The sequence below is a fragment of the Seriola lalandi genome, unplaced genomic scaffold, assembly GCF_002814215.2.
Source record: "Seriola lalandi dorsalis isolate HSWRI2012SDOR001 ecotype SW California unplaced genomic scaffold, Sedor1 jcf7180002054572, whole genome shotgun sequence".
NCBI lineage: Eukaryota > Metazoa > Chordata > Actinopteri > Carangiformes > Carangidae > Seriola > Seriola lalandi.
The window spans coordinates 1,068,776-1,082,483 of NW_019525125.1; the positions used below are offsets into that span (position 1 = coordinate 1,068,776).

The 13,708-nt window shown below is 42.0% G+C and overlaps 1 protein-coding gene across 1 annotated transcript in view; it reads right to left on the reverse strand.

Moving 5' to 3' along the window:
* Positions 1-4,230: 4,230 nt before the first annotated feature.
* scarf2 (scavenger receptor class F, member 2) overlaps positions 4,231-13,708 on the reverse strand; it is a 20,333-nt gene continuing 10,855 nt past the window's right edge. Inside the window, exons 10-11 of the mRNA XM_023417161.2 lie at positions 10,407-10,562; positions 4,231-8,334 (exon numbers count right to left, since the gene is read on the reverse strand). Of these exons, the coding sequence (XP_023272929.1) occupies positions 7,097-8,334; positions 10,407-10,562 (1,394 nt within the window). The 3' untranslated portion in view covers positions 4,231-7,096. The remainder of the gene's footprint in view (positions 8,335-10,406; positions 10,563-13,708) is intronic.

The window sequence follows — 13,708 nt, forward strand, 5'->3', positions numbered from 1 at the left end:
GGGGGTGGGGGGGGTGGAGGGCAAGCAGACAGCAACCGCTGCTCCCCTCCCCTCTAATCTGTGCCTGGGTAATCAGAAACACATGGCTCCCCATAATGGCTCCAGTGTTGTCCTGTGAAGTAGAGCAGGGCTGTGAGGGTCATGTACACACCAGCACACACACACACAGCCACAGTGACGATAAATATCCAGCTAACACTTCCCTTCACACGCTGCTGCACTGCACCCACATACAGTTAATAAGTCCCAGCATCCATGCACAACTAAATGCAACTTCTCTGCCTCTTTTTTTTTTTTTATAGGCTGTTATCAAAGTGTGTCTAACTAAATAAGCCACGGATAAAAAAGAAAAACAGGGCGTGAATAATCCTGACCCGGCCTCTGAGTCACAAAAATGTGATAAAGCAAATCTGATGCAGTCTGAAAAACAGGGAAATGTTCCTGCAGGCTACTTCTGCATCGACATGTGTTTCTGTGACTGAAAAAAGAAAAAAAAAAGAAAAGAAGTGTAAGTTTACATCTCAAACAACAAAGACGTTGTAAGCTCCAGTATGTCGGTCACAGACATGACTGATTGTAGGGACAGTTGGGGTTCAGCGCACAAAAACATAAACCATCTGCTTATTTTCCTTGGGCAGACACATTCGGTCTTGTGATCATTTTCCGTCCCAATATGTGGAGTAATGCAGCAGCTCTCGCTCTCACTCTCTCTCTCTCTCTCTCTCTCTCTCTCTCTCGTTTTTTTCTGCTGCTCCAGGTTAGAGTGAGTGAGAAGCAAGGAAAGGGAAAAAAAACAAAAAAACTTTGGGTCAGCCTGTGGAATTATGTGAAAGCTGAAACCTCAAGCCACATTATGAAGTCTGAAGTCCCACTTTACTGCACAGATAGCGGATGGATGGGTGTGTGAGGGAATAAAGGACAGGGTGGTGGAGGGGGAGAGAGGGAGAAGGAAAAATAGGCTACGGAGAAAAAAAACAAGAGAAAGAGAGTGTTAAAAAGAGAGAGAGAGAGAGAGAAAGGGGGAAAAAAGAGCATCTGACTGATCTGCTTTCTATTAGCCATCCAAATCCTCTCCCCTAATACACTCGTTCCATAGAATTATGCTGACAAAGGGGGAAAAATTCAGGGCAATTTGAAGTCCCAGACAACTGTTTGCACACCCCGTCCATGTGAAAGAAAAGGAAAAAAAAGAAAAAGAAAAATCCCCATCTGGATAGAGAGAGAGGGAGAGAGAGAGAGAGAGAGAGAGAGAGAGACAGAGAGAGAGAGGGAGACAGAGACTGTGGATTACATTTCTGGCAATTCATATTAATTTGTATTTCCACATTTACAGAAGGAGTCCAAACGACAACTGTGTCTACGCGTCCTCCGGAAGTTAACTCTGGTGCATCAGCGTGGCTCACAGTAGTCTGAGATGCAGCACGGTGGGTTTGAACGAAGGTTTAGCTGTAGTTTTCAGTCTCATGCACTGACTTTAAGCACAACACCGATAAGTTCATCCTAAATCTTCAGTTTCAGCTCTGTTGACCTACTTTCAGCTCTTCGCCAGCTTGTCTGAGCATCTATCTGGGAGGTCGGCTTGTTGTGTAGTTGCGCTTAATTTGCGCATTAAGAGCGGCCCCATTTTTAGCTCAGTGCCACTGCAAGGGAGTTGCGGGTCTATTATAATGACAGTCTCAAATCGCAGAGTGCGTAGATGTCACTGGGAATCTATATACACACATTTGATGCTGGCACTTCCCTCCACCCCCCCACCCCCCTCTCTTCTGGTTTGCGCGCTGACCTCAGTTTTCAGTGGTTTTGGCTCAAGAAAAGCACCAGCTCCATTTCCAGTAAATGTCATTTCATAGTTACTGCATTTCCACAGGGCTGAGAAACAACATTTAACGTGTAAAGGAGGACTGCAATTAGACAGTGTTTCTTGCAGACAGCGCGTCGACAGGGAGAGCAGATGAAAAAAAGCATTTTCAAACCTCCGCCGGCCGTGTCTGATGCAACGAATCAGCCTGGGAAATGACTGCATTTTAGGAAATCGGGCTGCAACAGACACACATTTATGTCAGGCAGCGAAACGGTCGGGCTTTTGAAGAACAGAACAAAAAGAAAAAAGAAAAGCTAATTCACTTGCATGTCAAAAGCTCAGACTCTCTGCGAGTTATTTTCCTGAAACACCTCAATGTAACAAAGTTCATGAACTCTCACAGCATTTCGTCAATAGGTTTTCAAAACAAATAAAGGGATCTCTTCTTTCAAGATCTACTACTCGAATGGAGTGAAGTTTAATCCATTATCCAAAACTTACACATGCATTGAAAAGCTGCTCTCCACTCAGTCCGTGGTAGAATTAATATTTTCAGCCCCTTTTAAGTGAAACTCGACTCCACTTTCTTTCTGCTTTGCATTGCAGAAAATATTTGTCTTTTTCCCCCCACTCATAAATTTCTTTCTTCCTCTCCTTGCAGGGACTGAAATGGCTACCAGATGTGGTTCCAATCTGTTCCCGTTGCTGTGGAAACGCAGGGACTGGAATAGATTTTCTGAGTCCAGGGCTTTTGGCTGACTCATAGGGCCTGAGTTTTTAAAGCCTCGCTGTTTCTATAGACTTGGCAACGTGAGAGCATCCAAGCTCCAAGTCATGTTTAGACTGGCAGCCGACATGTCACTGAACCCCCTTCCCACACTCCTAACCCTGACTTTTTGACCACGCTCTACACTATCCCGATAGTCACCCCTTTGTATTCTTTTGTGCTGCAACGCCAAAGAGAATTTAGATTTCACACATCAACCTTCTATACCGAGTCAATAAAATGAGCAAAATATTACTCTAAGCTAAACTGCAGAGGGGATGTGAAAAGGCCAAGTCCCATAATCATGAACAGGCCTCTCCCATTTCAATCCATTCAAGAGCAGCAGGCGCAGAAATCCGTCGCAAGTCATACGCATACTCAGTCAACACAGTTTATGTTGTGCGGTGGTGACACGCAACACACATTTCCAAGCTGTGACTTTCCCACAACATGTCAGGGATAAAAAGCCGGAGAACATGTGTTGGTATGCTCAGCTGAGAATCTTCTCCATCTGCGAGTTGAGGACGGGCAGACAGAGGCACTTGTGTCAACATTCCTCTCTATCCTGGCAATGAATTACACTTCAAGCCATTGTCGCATTTAAAAATGAAGAATGATGAATAGATAAAAGCAGGCTAAAAGGAAGATTGATTTGGACCTAAACCATATCAACTTGTGACCTATTAAAGACCAAGACCAAGAGTAAGTCTACAGCCTCCATGTGGTGCTGTACAGCTGGGTTCTTTGAGGTAAATGCTAACACGAGCATATTAACATGCTCACAATGACGGTATTTAGAAGATATAACGTTTAGCACGTTAGTGTTGTGTGTTGGCTAAAAAAAAAAAAAAGTCCGATACAAATCCTTTAGAAAACATCAAAGTAGGTATGAGTCTGTGAAGTGGAATCAAAACCAGACTGAAGCTCTACAGCCATAACAAAACATAACACAACTCAACACTTTATCAAACATGCACGCATTCATTATACACATGTACGTAGTGAGTAGAACACCATGTCAGAACAGAAGAATCCAAAACAAAGCTGCTTCGTCTTCTGTTCCCAATTACCCATCACATGACCTATCCATCCGTCCTTACATCCATCCATCCATTCATTCATCCATCCTCCCTCTTTGCCTTGTGGCCCAGTCCTGGTTATATCCCTCTTCTCCTTGCTAAAAGAGGAGACATATGCAGCGCGTGATTAACTCCTTAGCACAGAGTTTCCAATGTTTTTCCCCTATGAAAGGAGCTCTTGTCCCCCCCCCCCCATCCTGAAGGAGCCGAATCAACAGTCCCCTGGTTCCCTCGGGCTCTTTGAAGAGGCCGCTGTGACTGAACCACTCTGTAGGACTCCTGCCTCGTCCCTGGGACTCAGCAGTCCGGTAGCCCAGAGTCACAGGAAAGGGTCAAATATCAGTCAACATTTGAATGAATCTCTTTAGAGAATACAACAGGACATTTATGTGGTGTATTATTCAATATATCCCCTTTCACCTTATTGTTGTTTTAGTTGATGGCACACCAGAATAAGACACAGGGAAAAGAAGCCAACAAGAGGTTATGACCCCATGACAAAGAATGGGGTCTTAGTGAGTTAGTGTATGACGGCTGTCGATTTTAAATGAGGACTGATTTTTAGGTTATGGTTTGACTAGAGCTACATGTCTTGCTTTTTTTTATTCCAAAGTAGTAAATGAGGAAACACCAATTTAATGACCATACACAAATGGAAATCAAAAGTTGCTTAAAACAAACCACAAAAGACAAAATACACCTTAGGCCTACAGTTGGTAATGTTTTTGCAGCTTTTCAGGCCCATCTTTACAAAAAAATGCACTGTAAGCCTATAAAAACAGGCACGGGCCAGTCAGATAAAAATTGCCACTTCATAATTACACAATGTTATGGTTTTAAGTATATGCAATTGTTTCAACAGTGGTATCATAGTAGTATTTTACAATCCTTTCTGTATGAGCTTTTTTTTTTTTTTTTTTATAGGAGGCAATGATAACAACTGGAGGGAACGAGAAAAGAAGATTACAGATTTCCTGTGCAGCTATTAATGCCATATAATTACACTCTGCGTCATGCAGTTAAGTGTTATACAAACAATAACATCAACAGAGAACAATTACAAAGCCAATGTAAACTTTACAGGAGGAGAGTACTCATACTGTAGTTTTGCTTCAGAGCCCAAAATAAGCGACATATAAAAAAAAGCAAATACAACATGAAAGCCAGTTCACTGACACTAAGGAAAACAGGAGAACTAAAAAAAAAGGTCATATAAGCACAGCTTACAAAGATAATAAAAAGTACACAATGTATACAAGTAGAAAATGTTGAAAAAATAATCAAAGAAATGTGTTGTACCTTGATAAAAACACATAAAACCAAGACAAGTTTTCAAATTAGCTGTTCAGCCCAAGGCATACCAATGAACATTAACCTGCTGCATACTTTAACCTATCATCCATTGTTCATAGCTCATGCTTTAAGTGCTACTTTCAAAATAGCTATCCATCAGTCACTAAAAAAAAGCTTTGTCTTTTTGACAAACTGAATTCTTCCAGTTTCAGTATCCCATCCCACCACCTTGCTTGGTTGACTTCTTTTACGATAAACACTTGAAATAAAAGTTGGCAACAACATTTAGGCAAACGTAGCTCCTTTTGCTTAAACTGATCCACAGTTGAGGCACATTGTAACACTCGAGGTACGGTACCATTTAGTCCTATGAACAACAATGAAATGAAAGCACCTTGTTCAGAATGGATCTACTAGCTTAAGACAATATGGTCCTTAGGGGACAAAACATCTCAAAACAAGATTGTTTTTTTTTTTTTCAAACAATACCCTGATGGTGTAAACAAATTCTTGTGAAATGATATTGACCTAGTTTCTTAGCTAAACTGAAAGAGCAAATAAAGACACATGGCTGTCTCCTCCTGTAATCTGATCTGCAGAGAGCTCTACTAACAGCCACTACTTTAACGAAACTATTGCGTGTGATTTACAGGATGATATTGTCCTGCTGTATGTTTTCTTAAATGCAGCATAGGGAAACTGCAGAGGTTGCTGTAATGCAGAGGAACTAAGGGAGTTTAAAGTGATTTATAAGCATGACATGAAGTGAGGACATAGGATAGCTCGGGGTTTCATTTTTGGCTTAGTGGTTTAGCTGACTGAATAAAACGTACAGTAAGAGCACATTCTGGTGATTTGGCATTAGCAGAGGTATGAAAGAGGTTTAAAATAGCCCCCCTTTTTTGCAGAAAGATCAAAAAGCTTGTTTGGGCGAGCTTTGAGAGCAACAATAAAGCTCAGGAATTAAAGGTCCCATATTGTGTAAAGTGAGATTTCCACGTCTTTAGGTTCTATATTAATACAGTGAAATTATCAAAGCGCTCAGTCCACAGAGAAGTGAACACAGCCTGGATTCAGAAATAAATGAGCCAGCAGGATTTCTGTAACTTTGTGATGTCACAACAGAATAGTCACCGCTTTTCAGCCATGCCCAAAGCCCCGCCCACCTTGACCCACCATCCAACCTTGCAGGATTTGGTATCTTGGAGTGTTTACCTGAAATCTGCTTTATTTTTCTGATTGATCACTGAGGAAACAGTAAGCCAATCAGAAAAGAGGCCCAGAGACTCTCTTCTGATTGGCTGACTGACCTGTTGTTGCTAGAGCTCCAAAACTACACTGAGATGTTTTTTGGTGCTTAAAACCACAAATATATCTTCTTATGGATATGTGTAAAATATGGGACCTTTAAAGGAGACTCACAAGTGGGGAGAACATTTAAGTCATAAATGTAGCATTACGTGTGTTTTCTCTGGCGTACAAAACACTGCTAATAGCATGAGGTCACAACCTGAAACCTGCTCTAGTAGCAACATGTGGAACCGCGAAGAGTAGCTTTAACATCAAAAAATGAGGATTATATCGAACTTATATCTAACTGTATTTGTGCAAGTTGGTCCTTTGAAATGAGAAAACAAACAAAAACAAATAGCTTGCAATCCTCAGAGGATCCAAATTTTTAGTACCTTTAGTACCTGTGGAGCGCGTACATAAAAATAGCTATTTTTTTCCTGACGCCTGCATAGCAAATTATAGTTATGTAACCTCAAAAAGCAACCCATATATAAATATAGTGGTGGACATACTGCAGAGGAATAGAGATGAATGAACTATGGATAACGTCTGAGTGCCACTGTTCTCACAGTTGTGTCCGGCGTTGCCACAGGTTGTGGTGTGAGATTGATACATAGTTGTTACACAAAAAAAAAAAAAAGGATTCTTGAAATGTAATACAATGGTGTATAGAGGTCATTATAATACAACTCACCAATATGCCCTCGATTAAAAAGCATTTCTCACTCTTGGCTGGTCCTGAAGTCACAGCACACTCACACAGGAAAACGTTTAAATTCCTTGATTGAAAAACTATGTGGTTCAACAACAAATCCATTTTTAGTCTTTTTGAAATCCATCACAACATTTGTCTTTTAAAACCACTTATTTCACTACCTGCGGTGGCATGATGGCTGTCTTTTGCTGGGGCGTTTTACTTTCAGGTGTATCCAAAGTACCCTCCTTGCCTTTCTTCCTGGGTGGCTTTTTTATTGGAGTCTTCTTTGGCGTAGGATCCAGCGTTGGGTCCCCTGACCTTGAGCCGTTCAAGTCCTGCTTCTCCGGGCTCTTGGCATCAGGGGTGCCGAGGTCGGTAGTGACGGGAGCCACCATCTTCTGGAGGCTGCTCGAGGTGGGCAGCAGGGGCTTGGTGGAGCCCTGCTGGCTCAATCCACTGGAGGGGGTCCTCTTGGCTTTCTGTGGAGGTGTGGGCTTCTCTCGGTGTCCCTTGGGTGTGGAGAGACCGTTGGTCTTCGTCAGGCCTGTCCCCTCGTTCCTGTTGATGCTTTGGGTTTTCTCCTTCAGCTGAGCAGCCAGCAGTGTCGCAGCCTCAGAGTTCATATGAGGATGGATGACCTTAGGGCTCTTGGGTGGCTCTTTGGGGGTCTCCTTTGGACTGTCAGCACTCTTCTTCTCAGATGAGGAGCTGTGAAAGCTACTAATCTTCTTCAGGGCATTCTGAACAACACCATTAATGTGCTCCATGTGACTGGGACTGCTGTGCTCATCCCCAGACTTCTTACCTCGCAGAGGTTTGTGTTTACTGGGGGAGCCGTTGGTGTCTGCCTCCTTCCCCTCCTGTTTCTTCTGCTGCTCGCGGTTCCTCTCCTTCATTTTCTGCCTCTCCTCACTCTTGGCTGAGCCATCGCTCGAGCTCCTCTTCTTCTCCTTTGGCACTGCCAGTGCCTTCATTCCCCCCTGTCCCTGCTGCTCTGGCTGGGGAGACCCTGTGGTATTTCCATGTATCCATGATATCTTGGGCTTAGTAGATGGGTCTGGTGGGCGTGGTTTGGGCTTGCCAGGTGAAGGTGGTGGTTTTCCATTGCGCTTGGCCTCTGGTGTAGGAGTGCCATCCCCGTCCTTGCCACTACTGTCATCCTCCTTGGACTGCTTGGAGAGGCGGGCGATGCGGGCGTAAAGAGCCGCAGTTGTGGACTCAGAACCGCTGGTGGAGCCTTCACTGTCAGAAGACTTGAGCAGGGGCTGCTCACTGCCTTCTGGTTTTGTGACACTGGTGTCTTTCAGGGAGGTGTACTCCCCTGCATCGTCCTCATTACAGACGACCTCTGGCTTCTCTGTTGCTGGGCTGGGGCTGCGCTTCTCTTTGCTTTCAGTCACAGATTCTGTGGATCGTTGGCAGATCAACAGGTGTTAGTCAAGGATTATCTATCCAGTAGTCAAAGGTAGTTCATTTTAATTCTCCTGGTTTAAACATATAAAAAGAATGGATCAAACTTTTCAGATAATATAAATAACCAGACACATTATCAATCAAATTATGTAAAGTGATGTAATTTAAGACAGAAGAAGTAACAGATATTTCGAGTTCAATTCATAAACAATGAAACAAACTGTGGCTCAAATCAATACATTTTGTGGTTTAGTCTTGTACAGGGGTCAGCGAGTAACTTTTGCCTCGAGACAATTTTTAAAACATTAATATAAGCAATTGATTGATAAAAATGCAGCTGGAGTTTGCTTTGTTACTCTTCACATGTGTGTCGCTGTGGCCCACAGTCTATTCTATATGTTTTGACTGATTTATTGAACTGATGTTATTTTTCACACATCACATGTCGCTATTTCAGAGGTTTGTCAAACAAGCAACAGAACCTTTGGAACTTCCAGAACTTTTCAGAATAAAACCTCACAATAGCTTGAAATAAAGCATTGCTACAAAAATAAAATAAAAATTGGTTGAGAGGAAGTGATTCTGTGGGAAACTGTTGCTGCCATGGTGGAGATCTATTTTAGCACCAGGCGCTGTCCAGCTGGCACTGCAGCCCGCGGCCTGATTCCTGAATGTTTGTGTCTGTCATTCACTCTCAACATGGGTAAAAGTATAATAAGCTTTCTTGCTTTCTTCATGAAGGGGTAAATTCTCTATTTGGACATTATAGCTAAATCTGGGACTGTCGATCCTGATTATCAAAATAATCTGGCGGGCCAGATATTATTATAGGCGGGCCACTTTTGGCCCATGGGCCGCCCGTTACCGACCACTGGTCTAGTATGACCACTAGCTCATCGTGACTCATGTTTGCTATTGTTAGCCAACTTTCAAAACAGTAGACATTGCTTGTGTCACAGACATTACTGAGTTAGTTAACCGACTTGATGATTCTCTACTTGTGCTACTATTACATTATGTTTTATCATTTACTTGACTGTTTTATGTCAATAAAAAAAGTTTGTTTTCTTTATTTTGTTATGTTTTTTCTTATTCTACTTTATGATAGAGGCCGTTGTGTGCCACACAGACTGTAAAACTCTTTGAGGCAAAATTGTTGTTTGTGATTTTGAGCAATTATATCTACAATGATATTGTAGAGAACAGACTACATAGATTTTAAAAATTCAAGAAAAAAACTTCTTCTAAAGAGGGTGTTACATCTCTGATCTTCACAAACAGCAGCATTTCATTGTTTTTTCTGCAAGTAGACATTATTTTCTTTCCACCATAAAAAAAAGCGCTCACATATTATTTAAAGAGTGATATCTGCACCGCTTCATTTGTTGGTTTGTATACACATACTTGAGAACTGGAGCAGCTCCACTGCACAAGATCCTATCTGTGCAAACTCTAATTCAAAACCCTTTCATGATGTTGACTGTAATCATTTTGTGCCTGAGGCTTTTTTATTCACAATCAATTGTTTCAAAGCCCTTGAACCATTCATGGGGAGAATGAGAACAAAACCTAACTACTAAGAGAGCACTACAAATACATTAGTCACACACACACACACACACACACACACACACACACACACACACAAAATCCCCACAAACAAAACTTGACTTGCGCTGTCAGACTTTCAGAATAGAAACTGATGGAACGGGTGTTTTCCACCAAACTTCAAGGACCTAGTCACTGTTTGGATTTGTGCCATATACTGACTTGACTATTCCATTTCCTGTTTATACTCCCCTTGGTCTTGAAGCAAAACCTGGACCTAGATGGCATATGATAAACTGCCAACTATCTCTGTAATGAGATTTACAGAAATGGGTTGAGTCACTGCACGGCACAGAGGGGTCTTGACTTCTTTTGAAACTTGTCCATCAGTGTGTGTGTGTGTGTGTGTGTGTGTGTGTGTGTGCGTGAAGGGCCCTACATGCCAAAGACAAATTATGGATTTATGTGCGTCATTCCAGATAACTAAACAGTTTATTTATCCTTACGATGACTCACCTTCATGGGGCACACAGTAAACTGGCCCGTCATCTCCGCTCTCAAAGGAAGAGAAGGACTCCTGGGATGACCAGGAGGAGGGGGAGGGCTGCTCGGCCACTGAGGGGGGCTCGATGAAGCTGCAGTTGAAGGTGTTCTCTGGGTCGTGGTGGGCTACTGAGAACAGAAAACAAACGCAGAAGCCAAAAGGTCAGCCAGAGGGTATTGTACTGTGTTACAAGAACAACAGTCTGTTCTCACTCACTCTCACAACTGCAGTGGAGTCGTACAAAGCGTTGGTTTAAGTGAGTCTGTGGAAAAAATTGGGTTTTACTGGTTTTGCATGCGAGTTAAACACTCACAACATTATTGGTTTTTGAAATCAAATGTAGATTTTTGTTTTTCACGAGCTGTTCAGTATTTTCATCTAATGATGCCATAAGCTAAAGCGATTCAGGTTTTTATCTTCGCAAGTTATAAGAAAGAAACAGCATTCCGACCATCAAATGAGACAGAAAGTCTCAATTAACCTAAGACTAACAGCATTGTTCATGGTGGGTCAACAGCTCCTTGTGACCCAAACTACCTGGGAACCAAGAAATACTTTAAAGGTCCCATATTGTATAATATATATTGATATTTCCATGTCTTTTTTGATTAGAAAGCAGGTCTAGGCTCTGTATTAATACTGCGAAAGTATCAAAGTGCTCAGTCCACAGAGATATGCACACAGCCTGTATTCAGAAACTGAGCCTTAAAATGAGCTGTCAGGATTTCTATAACTTTGTGATGTCACAACAAAGCAGTCACCACTTCTCAGCAATGCCCCAACCCACCTGGACCCACCATCCAACCTTGCAGGATTTGGTTTCTCTGAGTGTTTATCTGAATTCTGCTTTATTTTATTCGATCACTCAGAAAAGAGTCAGCCAATCAGAAAAGAGGCCCAGAGACTCTCTTCTGATTGGCTGACTGACCTATTGTAGCTACAGCTCCCGAGAGAGGAGATGTAAAACTACATTGAGATGTTTTTTGGTGCTTAAAACCAAAAATATGTCTTCTTATGGATCATCATCCATTACTTTACACTTTTCTGGTAAAGTTTTGGACCTTTAAAAGATTACCACAGAAAGCTAGTACATAGAGCAACAGCGCTTAAAAGAATCTATGATTTTCTTTGAAGTGATGATTCAGTATTTGGGGAAAAACAGCTCTTTCTGAGAGTGAGATGAGAAGATCGATATCAATCTCATCTCTGTGCAATAATTTCGAAGCTAATAAGCTTAACCTAGCGTAAAGACTACAAACAAGGAGAAACAGGTAGTGTGAACACCTGCTAGCCTGTGCACAATCAGTGTTGCTGTGCTGATTTCATTTAATTTCTTAATGTGGTTTTCTTCCGTACTTAGATGTTGAGCTTTTGGCTGGCTTTTTTTCACCATCTTCCACAGAATCCTCTCCCACAATGATATGTAGGTCAAGTCATGTTTCTCTCTCCCTGTCTCCCTCCTGCTCTCTCCATCCTCCTTCCTTCCTCTCCTTTCAGACACTGCAGTATTCTGCTGACCCTTCAGTCTCAGGACAGCTGTGGTTTCTGAGGGATACTTGTGGCCGATCTTCCCATCTGGCATGAACGGTTCTGGCATAAACTGTACTGGGCGTTAACTCGACATGACCGACCACATCAGATGCTCCTGTTTACATGCCCGATGACACATGGGTCCATCCGTTTGTTTAGACCTCAGATAAACCCTCCATGCAAGGAATCCCGAACAGTACCCTGGCTAGGAACAAATCCCAGCTCCTTAGCTGTTGTTGTTTGACTAACTAAAAAGAGACAAGCTACTTTAAGAGATCTACTGCAGGGCTTTCGCAGTGTCAGATGAAAAATTGTATTTACTTTGTATTTCATCTGCAATATCAGTATATGAGAAGCCCATGTTACTTTTATTTCACACAGCTTTATTTGGATTCGCACTGCATCTTCTCTTGTTAATATTTGACATACATACACTTTTAAAATGCAACTTAACAAGAAAATCTTGACTTCGACAAATCTGTTTAGAGGTTCTTCTCCCCGTAAAGTGTAAACTGAACATATCTGATTTATTTTTCATTCTCAAACTGCTCTGATGTTTATTCTCTTCCTTCCTGTGTCCATCCTTCTGCTCACACCATGCGACTTTGTGTTGAGCCTTTCTTGCTTTCAACATTGTCTCAAACAGCAAACAGATTTAGTCACGGTCATATCACAAGTGGGTTATAGACCCTGTGTTTCTATGTGCTACATCGTTCGTACAAAGCCATTTTCAAAGACTCTGTTTTTTTTTATTTTATTTTGATGCTGCTGAGTTTTATCTAGTTTTCCAGATCACAGATTTTAGCTGCAGGTTGCTTCTTCAGATGATCTGGTGACATGTTCATAAGTAATTATCAGGTTAATTAGGTTCATTTTTATTGCTACACTGACCTAAAACCATTGCTCCTTAAAAAGATTTTCTTACATTTATCCTCAACAAGTAATCTAAACCTCTGACCTACATGTTCGAGTTTGGGAGTCTAATGTCTGTGAGTTACTTGTAGGGTGGATAATCTCAACACAGGTGCAACATGTCTACCATAAACAAGTACAGATGTGTGTAAAAAAAAAAAGGACATTTAGACCAAAATAACAAATGTGTTGGATATGTATGTAGAGGGTATTTTCATTCAAGGGCACTCGACTATGTGAGTATTTAAAGATATCCTGTTTGCCGTACATTTGTAATTAGGACTGCAGTGACTACACAAATGTCTAATGTGGCACTAATGTTCTCATCGGATTCAAATCAGCTTTGTGTGGATGCAGTATATTAATAACACTATACATAATAACAATATACAGTATATAACAGAAAACAGTAAAATATTTATCTAGAGGAGTGGATGACACAAAATAGTTGTGCGAGGAATAAATAAATGAATGAGACAGCGTATGAACTCTATCTAAACTTCTGGCCTTGCAGGGTCGTTACTGTGCAGCAGCAGGCAGATAGGCAGAGGCCGAGGAATGTAGAGCAGCTAACCTATGCAGAGACTTCAGCTAAGTTAGTCAACAAGCTAACACATGGGCATTTTGCGACATTAGTTGTACGCAGTGATGAACAACTGCTGCCCTTGAAAGCTGCTCCCTCCAGACTGCGGGTCTAGCGGGGCCGATCGCTCTGCAGACTGGATGCCACTGTGATCCCTCCCTACATGGAGGCCGACGCACAACAGGGCATTATTGACACATCCCAGCTGCAGAGCTCCACCACCACAGTTGCTCGGTAAGGGAGGGGGTT